This window comes from Hesperophylax consimilis, chromosome 1 (genome assembly GCF_061612785.1).
Source record: "Hesperophylax consimilis isolate HC1 chromosome 1, BYU_Hcon_1.0, whole genome shotgun sequence".
Lineage (NCBI taxonomy): Eukaryota > Metazoa > Arthropoda > Insecta > Trichoptera > Limnephilidae > Hesperophylax > Hesperophylax consimilis.
In genome coordinates, this window is record NC_142836.1 from 37418811 (window position 1) to 37434965 (window position 16155).

Sequence of the window (16155 nt, forward strand, 5' to 3'; positions counted from 1 at the left end):
TTCAAATTACTTCTCCCTTTGAACGGTATCATGAGCTCGTCTACAGAATTGAATTCCTCAGGTTCGATCTTGGCCATATTTTCAAGGAGGGCATTTACCATCGGCCTTATTTTAAATAATTTGTCGTAACCCTCTTGTCCTCTTGGAATCAACGAGCTATTGTTATTTAAATGAAGACACCAGCGTAACTTAGTGAAACGATTTCTAGGCATGACATCAACGATGAGAGAGAACCTCGTATCATTGGCCCAGTAAAGGTGGAATGCCGGATACTTAAGGATACCCATCATGATGTGGTGTTGACGCTGGTGCTATTTTCTTGAACTGAATACAAATTTGTCTGCTCAACAATATTTTTTATAATATTTTCATCTATGAAACATAAAAATATTGTAGAGCAGATATATCCAGTGGTGGTTTTGAGAAAGTAACATCCCAGTAGGAGTCCACCAGTGTTGCCAAACGTACGAGGTTCCTCGTACAAATACGAGATTTGTGGCCTTCCGTACGAGGTACGAGGAGACTATCAACCTCGTACAATTATGTACGAGATTTTGATAATACCTATGGCTATACGAACATTTTACATCACTATTATATAACAGTAAAAACTAGTGCCATCAGAACTTGTAGGAACTTCTTACACCAAAAATTACATTGCCGTATTTCCGCGATGATTGTCTATGGTAGTTATCCCATCAACCGAGAAATCCCCGAATAATAAAATTATTGAAATCCCTGAATAATAAAACAGTTCGTTCGTTATTCGCATTAGTCGTCGCTGTGACACAGAGCGCAAATTTCTACTATCTCTGTTTTTTACGAGTTCCATTTGTTGCATGCCGGCCGTGTTTAGTTGTACTACGTTAGTACGTGTAGCTAATTGAAGTTTTTGAAAAGAAGAAGATTTTTATTGTTAAATACCTAGTCTTTTCGTTGTTTCGTCCAATTGTTTAGCGGTGTAATAAAAGAATCGCTATGAGTGATAACAACGAAAACAATAACAATAAAGATTTTTTTTAATACCACACAAAAGGATGTTTTATTTAGTAGGTAACTTGCAATACTTTATTTCACTGAGTAAAAAGTCCTAAATCCTACCCATAAAGCGGGTTTTGTTTGCCAAGATCTTGTTTTGTTCAAGGTTTGCGAAATGTAGGGAAATTCTAGGGAAATTTCGCCTCAAAATCTGGGGAAATAATTATTTTATGCATACCATCCTTGGTACGAGGTTTGAAAGTCAAAGTACGAGATTTTTAGCTGCATCCGTACGAGGGAATTTTTTTTACGGTTGGCAACCCTGGAGTCCACATGATCGACATCTTTCTTGATCCATCGTAGATCGGTTCTCCGTCCATGGGAAGCTGAGGCTTCACTGGGTTGTCCTTGCAGCACGGTGCAGGACTCTGGCTCGTCTTCCACTGGCTGCTGCCTCTCTTCCAAAGTTTATAATTAAAAATATATACTTTATGGTTTCATTTAAAACCCAAATTTGTTCATATTTAAATCTACTTCAAACGCAATAATCGCTGTAATATAACAATAAGAAATAATGACAAAAGTACTGACATGGACTTCCACATCCATTCCAAGAGCTTGGCTCAATGCCTCCACATTGATTTCCTCTGCAGCTTCCTGGAAATATTCAACTGACCAGCCCTCTTCGACTTCATCTTCCAACTCCAACTCCACGTCGGAAATATCTCCTTCCAGCATCACGGTGATCTCCTCATGTGTCAAACCACGATGTTCCATCTATAAAAATGAATAAAATAAGTTAAAGTCTACCGAAAAATAATAAAATAAATTAATATATCTTGAAAGAATCAAATAAAAACAAGTAAAACAATATTAAAGGCCAAAGAAAGATTTCTATGAAAAACATCCACGAACGACCAAAGTGCCAGCTCAGGAACATGAATGTTATTACCGAAAAGCAAATGAAAAACCAATGTTTTTGAATGGAAATCATATTTACATATCAGATTAGACATGTATACACAATATAATAATTATTTTCAACAGAAATATGCGATATCTTACCTTTAAAATAATGTTGAAATCCGAGAAATGTCAAACCGTTAAAAGCTGCAAAACACGCGTTTTTAATTCAAAATAACAGTAATATTATGTGTTTCCAGTACGGAATTTGTTCTATTCCTTATAAGCAATATCTTCCTCAAGCGATATGCAAAATACGGGGCTATTTGGTTCGTCAAATCAAGAGAAATATTTTTTTTTCCTTCGTGTTCCTCCAGAAGAACTCTGGTAAGGAAAGGGTTAATTATACAATGAAAGCGAATAAATGATTATATTTTATGTTTTAAAAAAATCCTTCGATAGGTACTCATTTTTATTTAGATGGGCCAAAAGTATTAATATCTACATTAATATGATGGGGTATAAACCATGTAGGAAGTGCTCTCTCCTCATTATTGACCTAAATATGACAAACAGTCAACGCAAACTGTTGTTTATTCGTTGGCGCTCTGTGAATCCCCCCCGTGTGAATGCCGTAGCTACGCCTCTGGTATATCTGCATTCAATAAAATATATCACGACATATAATGCCTATTATTATTTTTATATATTTTTACTTATATTTTATATTCTATATTCGATATTTTATATTCATAAAACGTACCCACTAACTGCGATTAAATATTTATTATTTAATGTATTATGTTATGTACATATAAGTGTGTAGTGATAACGAACAACCTATGCATTGCTAATATTTCATTTGAAACCCATTCAGGTAACGAGGTAACCACTTATAAATTGGAAAGTTATTATCAGAGTGAAATAATATACACTCTCAGTATCACCCTGGTGAACCACCATTCAGATAACGTTGCGTTAAATTGTTTCAACCATGTTTGGTGACCAGATCTGAAAAGCCAGGCACTTCCCCACCTTTATCTTCCCCGTGGTCTCTTCCTCTCCCCACTACCTTCAGCCTCACAACATACTCCAATAATACGGATGCCATAGTCTTACTTGCTCCAGGCGGTTGGGAGCAGTGGAGATTCTAGTGCGGTATTCACAATAAACAAATAAACATATACGTATGACTTTTAAGACCATCAGGACCTTTCGAATGTGTATTGGTAAGGTTGTCAATAATTTTTGAAACCTCTTCATTTGTCGTAGGTGAGAATTTAATTGAAAAAGAGTTGTGTATCTGCAATAGAACAAAAACACAATTCTTTTTCATTTAAATTCTCACCTACGACAAATGAACAGGTTTTAAAAATTATTGACAATCTTAACAATACATTCGAAAGGTCCTGATGGTCTTAACAGCCATATACTAAAAATCATCAAACACAATATTGCATCACCTTTATCGAACATTTTCAATAAAAGTTTCTCTTCAGGGGTTTTTCCCGACCATCTTAAAAAGTATTTAGTAGTACCAATCTACAAAAGCGGACCCAAAAATCAAGTGGGCAATTATTGTCCAATATTCCTGTTGAGTGCTATCTCAAAAATTATAGAAAAAACCTTTAAAAATAGATTAAGTAACTATGTAGAGAGCCGAAAACTTCTAAGCAAAAATTAGTTCAGCTTTCGCACGGGGAGAGGAACGCATATCGCAACTTACAGAGCATATTTCTGTAAATATAGATCGCGGAAAGAAAAACATCGCACTGTTCTTAGGACTTAGCCAAGGCTTTTGATACAATATCGCATAAACTGCTACTCAAAAGATTACAAAATATTGGTATTGTAGGTATGCCCTATAAATGGTTAAAGAGTTACTTAAATGGTTGAACCCAGTAACTCAAAATGGGCAAAACGGTGAGTAATTCACTGGACACTAGCTTTGGGGTGCCACAGGGAAGCACATTGGGACCTCTTCTACTTGTAATTTACACCAATGAGTTAAGCGAGCTAACGGTGGGCGGAAAAAATATTACATTCGCAGACGATACAGTAGCTATATTTGAAGGAGAGGATTGGACTCAAACTCATAAACATGGTGAAACTGGAATCAATACGATAAAACAGTGGCTTGACTAAAATCTACTAACATTGAATATAACAAAAACTAAAAACATAAGATTCAGCTCAACTATAAAAAAACAACCTAGCACACCATACACAAAAAAATACACAAGCCTAATTATAATTCCAAATATTGATTCTAACTGCAACTGTGAAGATTTGCAATGCATGAAAAACATCAAATATCTAGGTTTTATTATGAACAATGATCTTAAGTGGAAATATCACATCGCAAACCTTTCAATAGGGGTAAGAAAATTGATTCACATATTCTTTGCATTACGAAATATAATTAAACAACAAGACCTAAGAAAAAAATATATTATTTATTTAATTATTATAACGCATGGTTGCATTGGTTGGGGAGAGTAAGGTAGAACAATTTTAGATCCGCTTGTGAAGGCCCAGAAATCCGTTATTAGAATCATTTTGTGTAAACCCTATAGGTACTCTAGCGATCTGCTCTACATAAAATTTAATGTACTTGATGTTCGTCAAAATTACATAAAAAGGGTTACTATTCACGTACACAAAAAATCTAGAAAATCTTGATAAAATTAATCATAAATATATCACAAGAAGTCACACCCGAAAGGATCTCGTGGTTCCAGGGAGCAATAAGGCAAAGTATCAAAAGTCGACATATCTGGGACCGAAAATATATAATAAAATCCCCCAAGAATTAAATATTAAAACATGCAAAATGTCCTTCATCGGTTCAATAACAACTAAATGGTTGCTTGGCTTGGGGAGGGTGGAGTCTGAAAAATTATTAAATAATATCAATTAAAATTTTACATGGTTACCTATTAATGGCTCATTTAGTAAAAACTTAATATATTATATATATATTCAATTTTGATAAAAAAAACAACACTTTAATTTTACAGAATAAATTTTTAGCAATTTTAACAGCATTTGGTTCCTTAGAACGGGCAATCTGCCTAGCTAGGAACTAATATCGACCTACAATTTATAATAACACTTGTACTTATTTTTAATATTCTTTTACAGTTATTGCAATATTATTATCTTGTCATTTTTGTTATATACATGTATCTGACCGGTCGGTGGCCGAGTTGACATCGCGCTTGGGTCTCACCCAGGCGTAGTGTGTTCAATTCCTCGGCTGGCTAAGTCCTCCATCACAACACAAGCAACCGTGCTTCCGCTTCCGCTTACTGTGGTGGTAGTAGGAGATTTTCAAATATTGTCAGGTTATTCGTAACCCGGGAATGTTTGTCTTTCTTTTAAAAAAAATTTAAAAAATAATAATAATTAAATTTAAATCTAATGTAATGTAATAAATAAATAAAAATATATATGTGTTAAGTATTTATAACTAATTACACCCATCTAATACTTACTTAGTACCTACGCAATATAACGCACAATACGTAATCAGGATTGGATTAACAATAGTTTCCGATAAATCAGTGAAAGCCGCAAAGCTACCCTGACATTTTATCTGTTTTGGAAAGGATTTTGCTTTTTTATAATCTTAAGTTCATTCAAGCGCAGTTTCCTAGCTAGTATGTCGCTTTCATAATCATGTCGCATATCACTAATTGTAAAAAGGTTCGCGGAACATCAGTGTTCCGAACTTGGAGTAACTAAGGTTCCGAGTAACACTTGTTACGCAGGGGCGGGTCTAAGCATAGCACGCACAGCAATTAGACGCTGCGGTTTTGGAATAGCTGAAAACGCCAAACCGCGTACAAACACGCACTTACCTAATTATATTTCATAGTGGTACTGACTGTCCTCATTGTGAATCGTTTTGGCACCTAGCTGGGGTGTTATTATGAAATATTTTATCGGTGATAAAATTATTTATTAAATATTTCCTATCGGGGTCTCTTGTGTGGAGTTAATGTTAAAAAATATATATATGTTGGTCGCTCGATCCCTCCCTGTTAGATCCGCCCTTGCTGTTACAAACCACTTATCCGCGTTTCATAATTTGTCTGGTAATGTTTCCTAGCATATTCCGCTTTTGTAAAGTCCCAGATCACTTGTGACAAGTTCGCGGAATACTAATGTTTTATATAGACTTTCCACGTTGGGTTTATCTGGGAATATTTCGTAGCCTAGTGTGCCGCTTCACTATGTATTTATAACAGATTCGCGGAACACTAATGTTCCTCGTAACACCTGTTACTAGCCACTGTTATAAATTTTGGGTGGCGGGTGTGGGGGTGAGAGGTCCCGCGCCCCCCTTAGATCGGGCGTCGATCAAGGGAGCCGGCGCGAGTGCCGGGTAGCGCGGGCCGCCGTGCGCCGCTCCCGTGCCGTGCCGGGAGGGAGCGGGCGTCATGGCGCACACGCGCCGCGAACTCCAAAAGAGGATCGATAAGATAAATGCGCAACTGCGATTGGTCGAAATAAATCAATACAACGCGCCGATTCCATCGATTTTTGACCACTTACCTCTCAAATCCGCTCGCTGTGGTGCTTTCGACAACTCTGTATCGGACGGTTTTCCGGATAACGCAATTAATCCAGGCTAAGCGGGATATTAGTGCTATCGTTATATGGAAAAGTATTAGGTACCCAAAATATATTCATCAAAAATCATCATAGTGTTTGAAGCAGCGAAGATGCGCACAGTTTTCATTTAGGTAAGGGAAGATTTCTTCAGGTTTCAGCCAGTTACCGGTAATATCTTTTAGTGAAATGTAAACAATGGGGTGTCCGTTGTTCTACGAGTTATTAACGTGAAAAACTTCAAATTCTAGTGGATTAAATGAAGATTTAATTTATGGGTTACCCGTTCAATATCTAATTCAATATTAGAAGTACTATTATTTTAAAAATAAAATTCATGATTTAATTTTGATTAAAGGTCTTGCGGTTGCCTTTGTCTACTTGTCACACTTATTATCTTATCACCAGGGAATTGTTTTGGGCAAAAAGTTGAAGGGAAGATACCTATAAAATAAAAATAAAAAAGGTAGGTACTTGGGCAGTCCCCTTTTTGATTCATACTAAATTCCTAGCTTTTTTAATAAATTGTCTATAAATATTGCACATGATAATAATACAATTTAAAACAGTTTGTTGTGCTTAGTTTGTTTATTTGGAATTTGATCAGAATTCTATAAGATTTTGTTACCAAATTAATATGGTGTACCCATGGTTTCTAATTAATTAGAACTTATTATTAAGAATCTAACAAGATTACAAAATTTCATACAAACATAATATTATCAGTAATATCAGTGTTTTCCACAAATGTTGAAACAGGACATCACAATAAATTTTATAGAAGAAGCTTTTACATATTTTATTTTGTTTTAATTCTCTGATTAAAAATTATTAAGTACATATAATTGTCAGATTAGTCTAGGCTTATTACTGCTTATTTGATTTTTTTGAATATTTGCATAATTACGAATGATTGTTTTTCATTCTGAATACTAGGAAAATGAAAATGCTTTGTAATAATATTTTTTTATTTATTTCAGAATTATAAAAATCAACAACAACAATGGACAGTTATCAGCTCAAATGGCACTCCCACTCTAACCACCTGAACGGGTCCGTGGCCGCTCTTCTCCGCTCGGAGCGGTTCACCGACGTGGTCCTGTGCACGCTCGACGGCTGCCAGATCCCGGCTCACAAGTTCATCCTCAACTCCTGCAGCATCTACCTCAGCAACTTGTTTGAGAGCCAGCGATCCGCTTTCCGACTGGGAAACTCCATGATTTATGTTATTCTGCCGGCAGAGATCACTACGAAGGCTCTGCAGATATTGATTGAGTACATGTACAGAGGTAATTACATTCAACTTTATGAAGTAAACACATTTAAAAACAATGTTTTTAATACAGAAAGTTAATACATTTTTCATTTAACAGGTGAAACAACAGTTTCTAACGATGTTCTGGACATTGTCTTAAAGGCGGGAGATTTATTGAAAGTGAGAGGACTTTGGAGACAAGGCGAAGATAAGAATGAAAAACCGGCTGATAAAATAGCCAATGAGAAAATAACAGAAGTTGTCCTGGACCCTAAACAAACGGGATCCCAGACTGCGAAAAAGGTTGAAGAACCACCAAAGCCAAAAATAACAGTAAAAAAGGATGATAAATTACTCCAATCTTATACTCCTCTTCAACATATTAATATTTCTAGACAATCTTTTATTAATCCGCCAAAACTAGTGTTTATCAAAAAGTCCGATGCCAATGCGCCAGCGATAAGAAGTCTCGCTCCCAAAACTTTGCCACAAACTATAATTGTTAAACCTGATCTTCCAATGATCCTACAACAAGAAGAACTTAAAGAAGCTCCGAACTCCATCAATACAGAACCTAAATCAGTGATTAAGAAAGCAGATAAAAAATATGCTAAACGATTAAAAACTGACCACAAAAGTAGAGCACAAAAGGTTCGAGCTGAAAGTGTTAGCATTCAAGAAACCATCACTGATATCACAGACACATTTAAAGGTATATATAAAACTATTCACAATAACAAAAATATGCAATTATTTAAATTCATAGCCTAACTAATCAGTTCTTCGCCAACTGTTGACATCTTTCAGAGGAACTAATAGAAAAAAACCTATGTGACGTCATTTCAATCAAACCTGAACCTAGCTGGGAAAATGACAACTCAATGGATCATGAGAGCATATTCCATTCAGAGATAAATATTAAACCTGAAGTGGACGACGAGCTGAGGGGAGAAATGGATGATGGAGAACAGGTAACAATAAAAACATCTTAAATTGACAAGAGAAATACAAAATACTAACTTCGGTTGTGTCTGTCTGTTATTTTGGTTCACTGAACTCTAAAACTCGGATTTGCTTTGAATTTAAATGTCATTTTCAAAAATGGAACTCATGTGACGAATTCATTATACCTACATATAATATTTTTAACATAAAATTAATTTAATTGTCATTTTCTAAATAAGAACTATAATATCAAATAAATGTAATATCCACATAATTTTTCACGGGTTGATATAATAATTTTACTAAACTAAGTAACACTTTAATAATTTCAGATCTACAGCCCTTTGACGTGTGAACTATGCTTTGAAGTATTCCACATACCCGCTGAGTGGGTCCGCCACATACAAACCCATGCAGAGTCTAATCCACAAGCAAGAAAAAGGAAGACGAGATCTGCCGTAAGTCATCATTTATAGGTGTATTCATTCATTATTACCTGAGTACAAACTTGTATTGTATCATTATTTATTACTAAATATTGCACAGGTGATTATGTATTATGCTGGTTAAAGAAGGTAGCTACACAAAGCAATAGAATGATTTAAAAAATATTAGGTGTTCGATTTTATGGATTTTATGAGTGAGTTGGAAACAAAGAAATGGGAAAAATGTCAGATGAATCAATGGGGGGAAAAGTAAAAATGTTTTTGCTGTGCAATATCAACTGTTAAAGAAAGTCAATTAGTAAGTGTAAAATAAAGTACCTACTTATCTTAAGTAAACTGAAATAAGTTTATTTAAGTAAGCTTAAATGAATTAATGCTGTCCTTCAAAACTCAAGTCTTTGACTAATTTTAGAGTGATGATACGGAGGAAGCGACAGCCCTACTGCGATGTGATTTGTGTCAAAAGCTCTTCCCTAACCCGGCAGAATGGGTGCGACACATACAAAACACTCACACTGAAACAGGTAAATACTAATCTTGTATAACTCTTTTTTGTATTATCACTTGGACTTGACACACAGACCACTGTAAATATTAAAGTAATGAATTTACAATTCCTTTCAGAACTCGCAATGTCCAACAACAGTTCCCCTCCCAGAAGGCACAACAGATATGTCTACGGAGATCAAAAAAAAACTTGCGATCACTGTAAAAAAGTGTTCCCATCGCATGCCTCAATGATTATACATCAACGAACGCACACGGGTAAGGAGATTTCACACTTATCTATGGTTGCCAAAATACCTTAAGTTACCTACATAGACAGCTTCAAGAAGTTACTGCATGGTTCTCATAAATAAAAATATAACAAAACAACAGTTTGTGTATTATTATTATTGTGTTGTAGGTGAAAGGCCCTTTGTATGTGGCCTCTGCAATAAAGGTTTCAATGTGAAGTCAAATCTGCTCCGGCACCTGAGGACGTTGCATGACACCATTGTCAGCCCTGGGAATGTCCCTCTGCTGCAGGATGATGTTCTGTTCTCACAATCTTCTGATACCAATTCCCCTTCAACGCCACTGGGGAGAAAAGATATAGAGGCGTCCTGAGGATCAATGGGAGAAGAATTTTTAGACCAGGTATGAATTATTTTTCTGCAATAAGTCAACGCACACTAAACATCAAATTATTTCCGAGTGTTACGCTCGAGGAAAGTAAAGCCATAATTTATAAATACACGTCTTAGGATTAGAATAGCCCTTTTAATGTTGTTCTGAAACAAAACTACATAATGTTTTTTTCAATTTGATAATACCAGAATAAAAGGATGACTTACCAATGGATGTTAGAACTAGCCTTTTAGTGACTGATAATTTTATAAACAATTTAGAGTATATGATTTTTAATAGTTCTACTTTAATTTCTGGAAAATATAAATATGTAGATGATGTTCTATGGCCTGGTACTGAAAGACAAATTAAAATAATATTCCTTAATTTCCCAAAAAAACTTCACAAAAATATTCAATATATCAATGACGTTACAATGTATATATAGATTTGCTGTAGAAATCTCAAAGTGGCAAGCAAAAAGAATGTTTATTGTAGTGTTTTCGATTTCGTAGTATTAGTACTAAACTGTCACGAAAGTAAATTATCTTAAAAAGTGCCAAAATGCCTGCGTGTGTGATGAGATAGTGTTTTAATTACTCGGCAAACACTAGTAATAGCCAAGATATATCATTTCATTTGTAAATAATATAAATAATACAGTTGTTTCCTGTCCGTAGATTTTATGCGACATAGAAAAAGTGCAAGGCCGACTAGATTCGATGCCGAAGCGCGCCACAGCTAAATTACAAGCCAGTACTACCATCAACAAAACTTCACTGTTTAAAATAGTCTAATCACTCAGTTCATGTATATGCTTGTAGTAACACACAAATCAGCAGTAATAACAAGTATCAACAAGAATCTCCACCATTTGCAAACTGTCGTTGCTCTTTTAAGGCACGCCACTGACTTATCATTTGACACCTCAAAATCCATCAGGCTCCTCCCGCTGGTAACTCGAGGTAGTATTAGATGCAACTTTTGAATTCGAAAACGCCGCCTGGTCTTAACGTTTATTTTGTTAATGTCTATCTTTGTATATATTTTTGAATGTCTATCTTTGTCATACATGAACAACATTTGAAATTGACTGGAAACGAGTGTTTTTTACTTGCCACATTTTAACATAATTTTGTGAGACAATAACAAGTCTAGAAGTATTGTAAGGTCGTTGCAATTTACCATAGAAATAGGAAAATATTGTAATATAATTTTTTTCAGATTTGAAGAGTTTTATTGTTACAAATAAAATAGAATTTAGCATATTTCGTAAAACTTATAAACATAGTTATAAATAGTACCAACCATCCATTTGCTTAAAAATTATCAACTTTTCATGCCATGCTTTAGACTAGTTAATGTTCCCTTATCCGTAAATAATTTCAACTAGTATTTAATATTTTTAAACAAATTGCAATTAAAAACGGTTACAATACTAAACTAATAGATAATATCGATGGCCTAGTGCACGAATGTGTTAATTGCAATTTGAAAATTTAATTTATTAGAATACTCTAGGTTAATTATAATATGTAAAGCAACAAAATTAAGGTGAATATCCGCTTTTTATCCATTAATGATGAAATAAGTTAGAAAGTAACTAAGCTCACTCAACACATAATTGTTTTTTTCTTAAAACTGCACTTAACACATATATGCGCTAGGCCACCGTTATGTTAAACGAAAGTAATTGATCATAAATATATTTATCAGATGGCAGGAAACGGTGCAGAAAAACATTATTTTTAAATAATCCCACTTTAAATTCAGTAGTAAAAAATAATCCAAATACTATACAACCAGTTTTTATACTAACAATTTTTTTAAATGTGTATTAAATAACAAGGATAAGTATAATATTTTAAACAAATTGGATAAATTAATTTGTAACGATTGAAACGATTTTTGTATAGGAATAATTTTAACTTTAGAACCAAAGTGTACCTGTATTATTCTGAATTCGGCAACCATCTTTAGGAAACAAATCATTATTTTTTATATAAATAATAAGGGTTTTGAAATTTTGCATATAAATAAAGGGATGCAAAATATAGTATGTATAGAAATTTTTGAAATAAGAAAATGTGTTAGTAAATTAAATTTTATTAATAACCAATCCTTTTTACTAAAAGCCTCCAATAAACTTAAATAAACCTTCTAAATTAGTTTTCTCAGTACCTAATGACACCTCCCTCTAATCCCATTCCCCCACTTATTTCTATTTTTACAGTCGTGTTCATGTCTATACTTGTATGTCATTCTAATTTTTAGTACCCTAATGAAGGATCCATTGGTTCAGAAACACAGTGATTTGTGATTAAAACTATGTGTTTCATTATTATTTAATTAAATATATTTATATTGAGATTTTATCGTACTTGTACTCGTACAAGCCTTCTCGCTTACCATCTTTTCACATCTGTCAACATCCACTTAATGTTAACTGTTAGTAAAAAGCATGCAGGACATATTTCATTTCTAGATAGATCGGCTGCTGCTAAAATTTTAAATAATGATATGATAAATAAATTTGTTATTTTTTATTTTCAGGAGGAATCTTTTGGCCTATTTGCAGAAAGCAAATTCTAATTACAATTTAAGGACACGGAAATTATTTCTGACTAGCTTTTACCCGCGGCTTCGCTCGCGTTGTATTAGGATGAAATTACTGTGCAAAGAATTTTCCCACGGGAATGAAATGTTTTTTCCGGGATGAAAAGTAACCTATGTCACTTCCCTGTCCTCCAATCATCCCTATGCAAAAAACCACGTTGATCGGTTTCTCCGTTCCGACGTGTAAGAAGGACGAACAAAGAAACAATCATTTTTATAAATATATGTATAGATGATTTGTAAGAATATTTGTCCGAGAAGTGATATTCATTTCGATATTTGCAAGTCAAATTTATAAGCAGATATTTTCGTTTTTCAGTCCACAAACAAGCAATAATCGTGCGTGTTTGTAATTTAACAGCAATCTATCAGCATACTTTTCCGAAAATATTTACTCAGTGCTCATTCTAAATATTTCACTAAAAATCATTCAATATTTAAGAAGATTGGATAATGAATAATCATTTTTTTGCCGCTACTTACTACTTATCCCGTAGGAGCCAGATACCATATCACCAAAACCATACTTGATAAAGTGACATTTTGATTTTTGTGTTTAACCGCTTCTGTGCCAAGAGCGAGTTAACTCGCATTCTTGGCCTGCTGTGCACAGCTACACTTCTACCTACTGGCATTTAAAAGGTTAACAAACCCAGTAGAAGTAATATCCAAAGGCAAATTGAATGTATAAGATCGGCACTGCATTTGAAGTGCTTCGTGATGTGCTTGGGCATAATTCTTCAACACTGCAATTACAGGACTCCGGCTTCTATGGGTTAAAGAAAATTGAACATTTACTTGGAGAACAAATTTTTGTAAATGTTCTTTTTTTGGCAACATAACATAATAGATAAAGAGTTCAACAAATTCTTTTATTCGAAATTGCACAATTTCATCAAGATGTCTAACCGACGACTTATATGTAATTGTTCCTACGAATAAATGAGATCTTATAAGACTTGATATCGAATTCCATATGTATGAGAATTAAGTTAACTATGTATAAAGAATTAGGTTATATAAAAAAAATATTATGAATACTGATTTCAGATTTTCACGGCCAAAAGCATTATTGTGATATTTTGGGTTATTATACCATATTGCGCTGCCTCCTTTAGCCAACATTTTGGACAGCGTAACAGTGTACAGGAGGAAGTAAAAGACGGTATAATAACCCTAAAATTAATCACGATAATATGAATACTTTAATTGTAATAATTGCTTTGATGAAATAATAATATATTTAATGTGTAAAATGTTATGTTCAGTCTTGGCAAAGGTTTCCAAAGATAAAATTTTAAAAAGATCCGTGATTGCCATTACTGCGTCCTAAGTGTACTTAACCTAACAAACAATACAAACATTTCACATTAAAATGAACCCATCCTGATTGCTTGACTTAAGTTAAAGTCAGTGATGTTAATGGACCATTTAAAAGTTGACAAAATAATGATTGTGATTCCTAGAGAACTGATGAACAATTTTTGAAGTGTTAAACTTTTGAAGGTAGGATTTGTCGATGACAGCATACTATATAATTTGGTTTCCTGTTACTGAGAGGTTACATGAGGAACCTGTTACTGAGAGGTTACCAAGGGAAGGCTGTCACTGAGCGGTTGGTTACCTGAAGAAGCCTGTTACGGAGAGGTTTCATGAGGAAGCCTATCACTGAGAGGTTACCCGAGGAAGCCTATTACTGAGAGGTAATGCGATTAATGCACTGCATATTTGTGATAATATTCCTCAACTTTCTATTTTTACCCATATCATTCCACAGGATATACCTATCAAATTACTTCAAGGTGTCTGAGCCAAAAGTCGAAACAATACTGAAAACACTGGCAGCATAGACATATGAATATTAGTAGACCTGCCCTAAGTGATTAAAAGCGTATTATCCCCACTCCCCATACCGGTTCCATTGGAGCCGGCTGTGCTCGCGTATGGCCTCAAGTGAAATTTGAAAACGTGACGTCATCATTCTTGTGCGAACTATGGTCGAGGCATCATCGGTTCATTTTACGAAATAACACGGCAAAATGTTGACTTGTACTATGAAAACTTGTAAAAATAGATGTGAAAAAGAGAATAAACCCAATTGTCGTATTACATTCCATATATAAGCATTATTTTACTTTATTTTAAGCATATTCACATCGTATAATATAGATCAGTTTTAGAAACATATTCACATCGAGAAACGTCTGGACGCGAAACACAAAGCTGGTTGGTTGCTGGGAAGTAAATTATGAACATTTATAAAAGTGTCTTAACTAAATACTTAAACGAAATATTCGACTCTGAAAATACAACCGAATTTTTTTGCCGAATTTGGACTTCGCAAATTTGTTCATAACGTGGCGAGTAATTTGCGCTCCCATGTAAAAATGTCTATTCATTCAAAAGCAGGTTTTACTTTTAAGAAGTAAATGGTGATATTATAATGCGAGATGCCTATTTACTGTCAGATTGATTTATTGACGAATCACAGTCAGCCTTACTCCCTTCGTTCTTCAACAGTTGATTTTACCCCTCGCCATTATCTTCTCGTCTATTAATTCCTATGTCTGTGACTGGCAGTCATTATTTTTAAAAAACATACCGACATCCGCCTTGTTTAATTTGTGTTTGAGTTAAAAATCTATAATTTTGTTAAATATGATTTAAGATTTTAACGGCCAAAAGTATTTTTGTTATTTGTTTTTGGAGTGTTATGCCATGTTAACAAATAACAAAAATATAATTTTGTTGGTTCGTGACAAAGTCCTCTCAAAACCTAGTCTGCAAGACTAATTACTTTTAACTTTTATATTTCTGCAATGCAACCTACCAGGAGGTCAAAGCACCGAATATTTTTTTAGATCCAAACTTAAAATTATAATTTTTATTTTAATAAGTATTTGTGTATTGTTGTACAGTTGTGTTGACTATCTATTTATTTCAATGTACAAACAAATAAAAAAAATATATATGTCAATTATTAAGTTTTTTAATTATTTATTCCTAGATACCATACTTGTTTCCTCAACAGTGCAGTGCGAAGTTAGATAAACAAGACATGTCATATTATCGTCAAAGCATTACATATACAATGTACAAAGACATAATTATTTACTTATGTTGTCAAACAATTCTGAAAAGATTTACGACACAATAAAGAAGGATTGTGTACTTATGATTGAAAATTAATAATAAAGTAGATATGTAGTGTAATAATGGTCCATAATAAATTAACAAAAGGACCAGGTGAATAGAGTACTAGTAGTAATAAGAGTACAGTACATA

At 34.0% G+C, this 16155-nt stretch overlaps 1 protein-coding gene across 2 annotated transcripts; it reads left to right on the forward strand.

The window, feature by feature from the left end:
* Window positions 1-6323: 6323 nt before the first annotated feature.
* LOC149426800 (uncharacterized) lies at window positions 6324-16096 on the forward strand. 2 transcript variants are annotated; one of them, XM_089633331.1, is made up of 10 exons: window positions 6324-6632; window positions 6857-6964; window positions 7479-7787; window positions 7872-8465; window positions 8561-8724; window positions 9031-9156; window positions 9557-9668; window positions 9769-9909; window positions 10052-10284; window positions 12808-16096. In XM_089633331.1, exons 3-9 carry the CDS (start codon window positions 7502-7504, stop codon window positions 10252-10254), a joined length of 1626 nt encoding a protein of 541 aa, XP_089489457.1. In that variant the 5' UTR covers window positions 6324-6632; window positions 6857-6964; window positions 7479-7501; the 3' UTR covers window positions 10255-10284; window positions 12808-16096. The 2 variants fall into 2 exon arrangements, with proteins under 2 accessions (XP_089489457.1, XP_089489467.1); XM_089633341.1 differs by lacking the exon at window positions 6857-6964 and having other exon boundaries at window positions 12808-16095.
* The last annotated feature ends 59 nt before the right edge of the window (window positions 16097-16155 follow it).

What these genes read in the sequence shown, in the direction of transcription:
- LOC149426800 (XM_089633331.1), top strand. Translation starts at nt 7,502, where the DNA reads ATGGACAGTTATCAGCTCAAATGGCACTCCCACTCTAACCACCTGAAC. An exon ending in AAAGGAAGACGAGATCTGCC is followed by an intron (nt 9,157 to 9,556) that starts GTAAGTCATCAT and finishes GACTAATTTTAG; the next exon opens with AGTGATGATACGGAGGAAGC. An exon ending in AAACACTCACACTGAAACAG is followed by an intron (nt 9,669 to 9,768) that starts GTAAATACTAAT and finishes AATTCCTTTCAG; the next exon opens with AACTCGCAATGTCCAACAAC.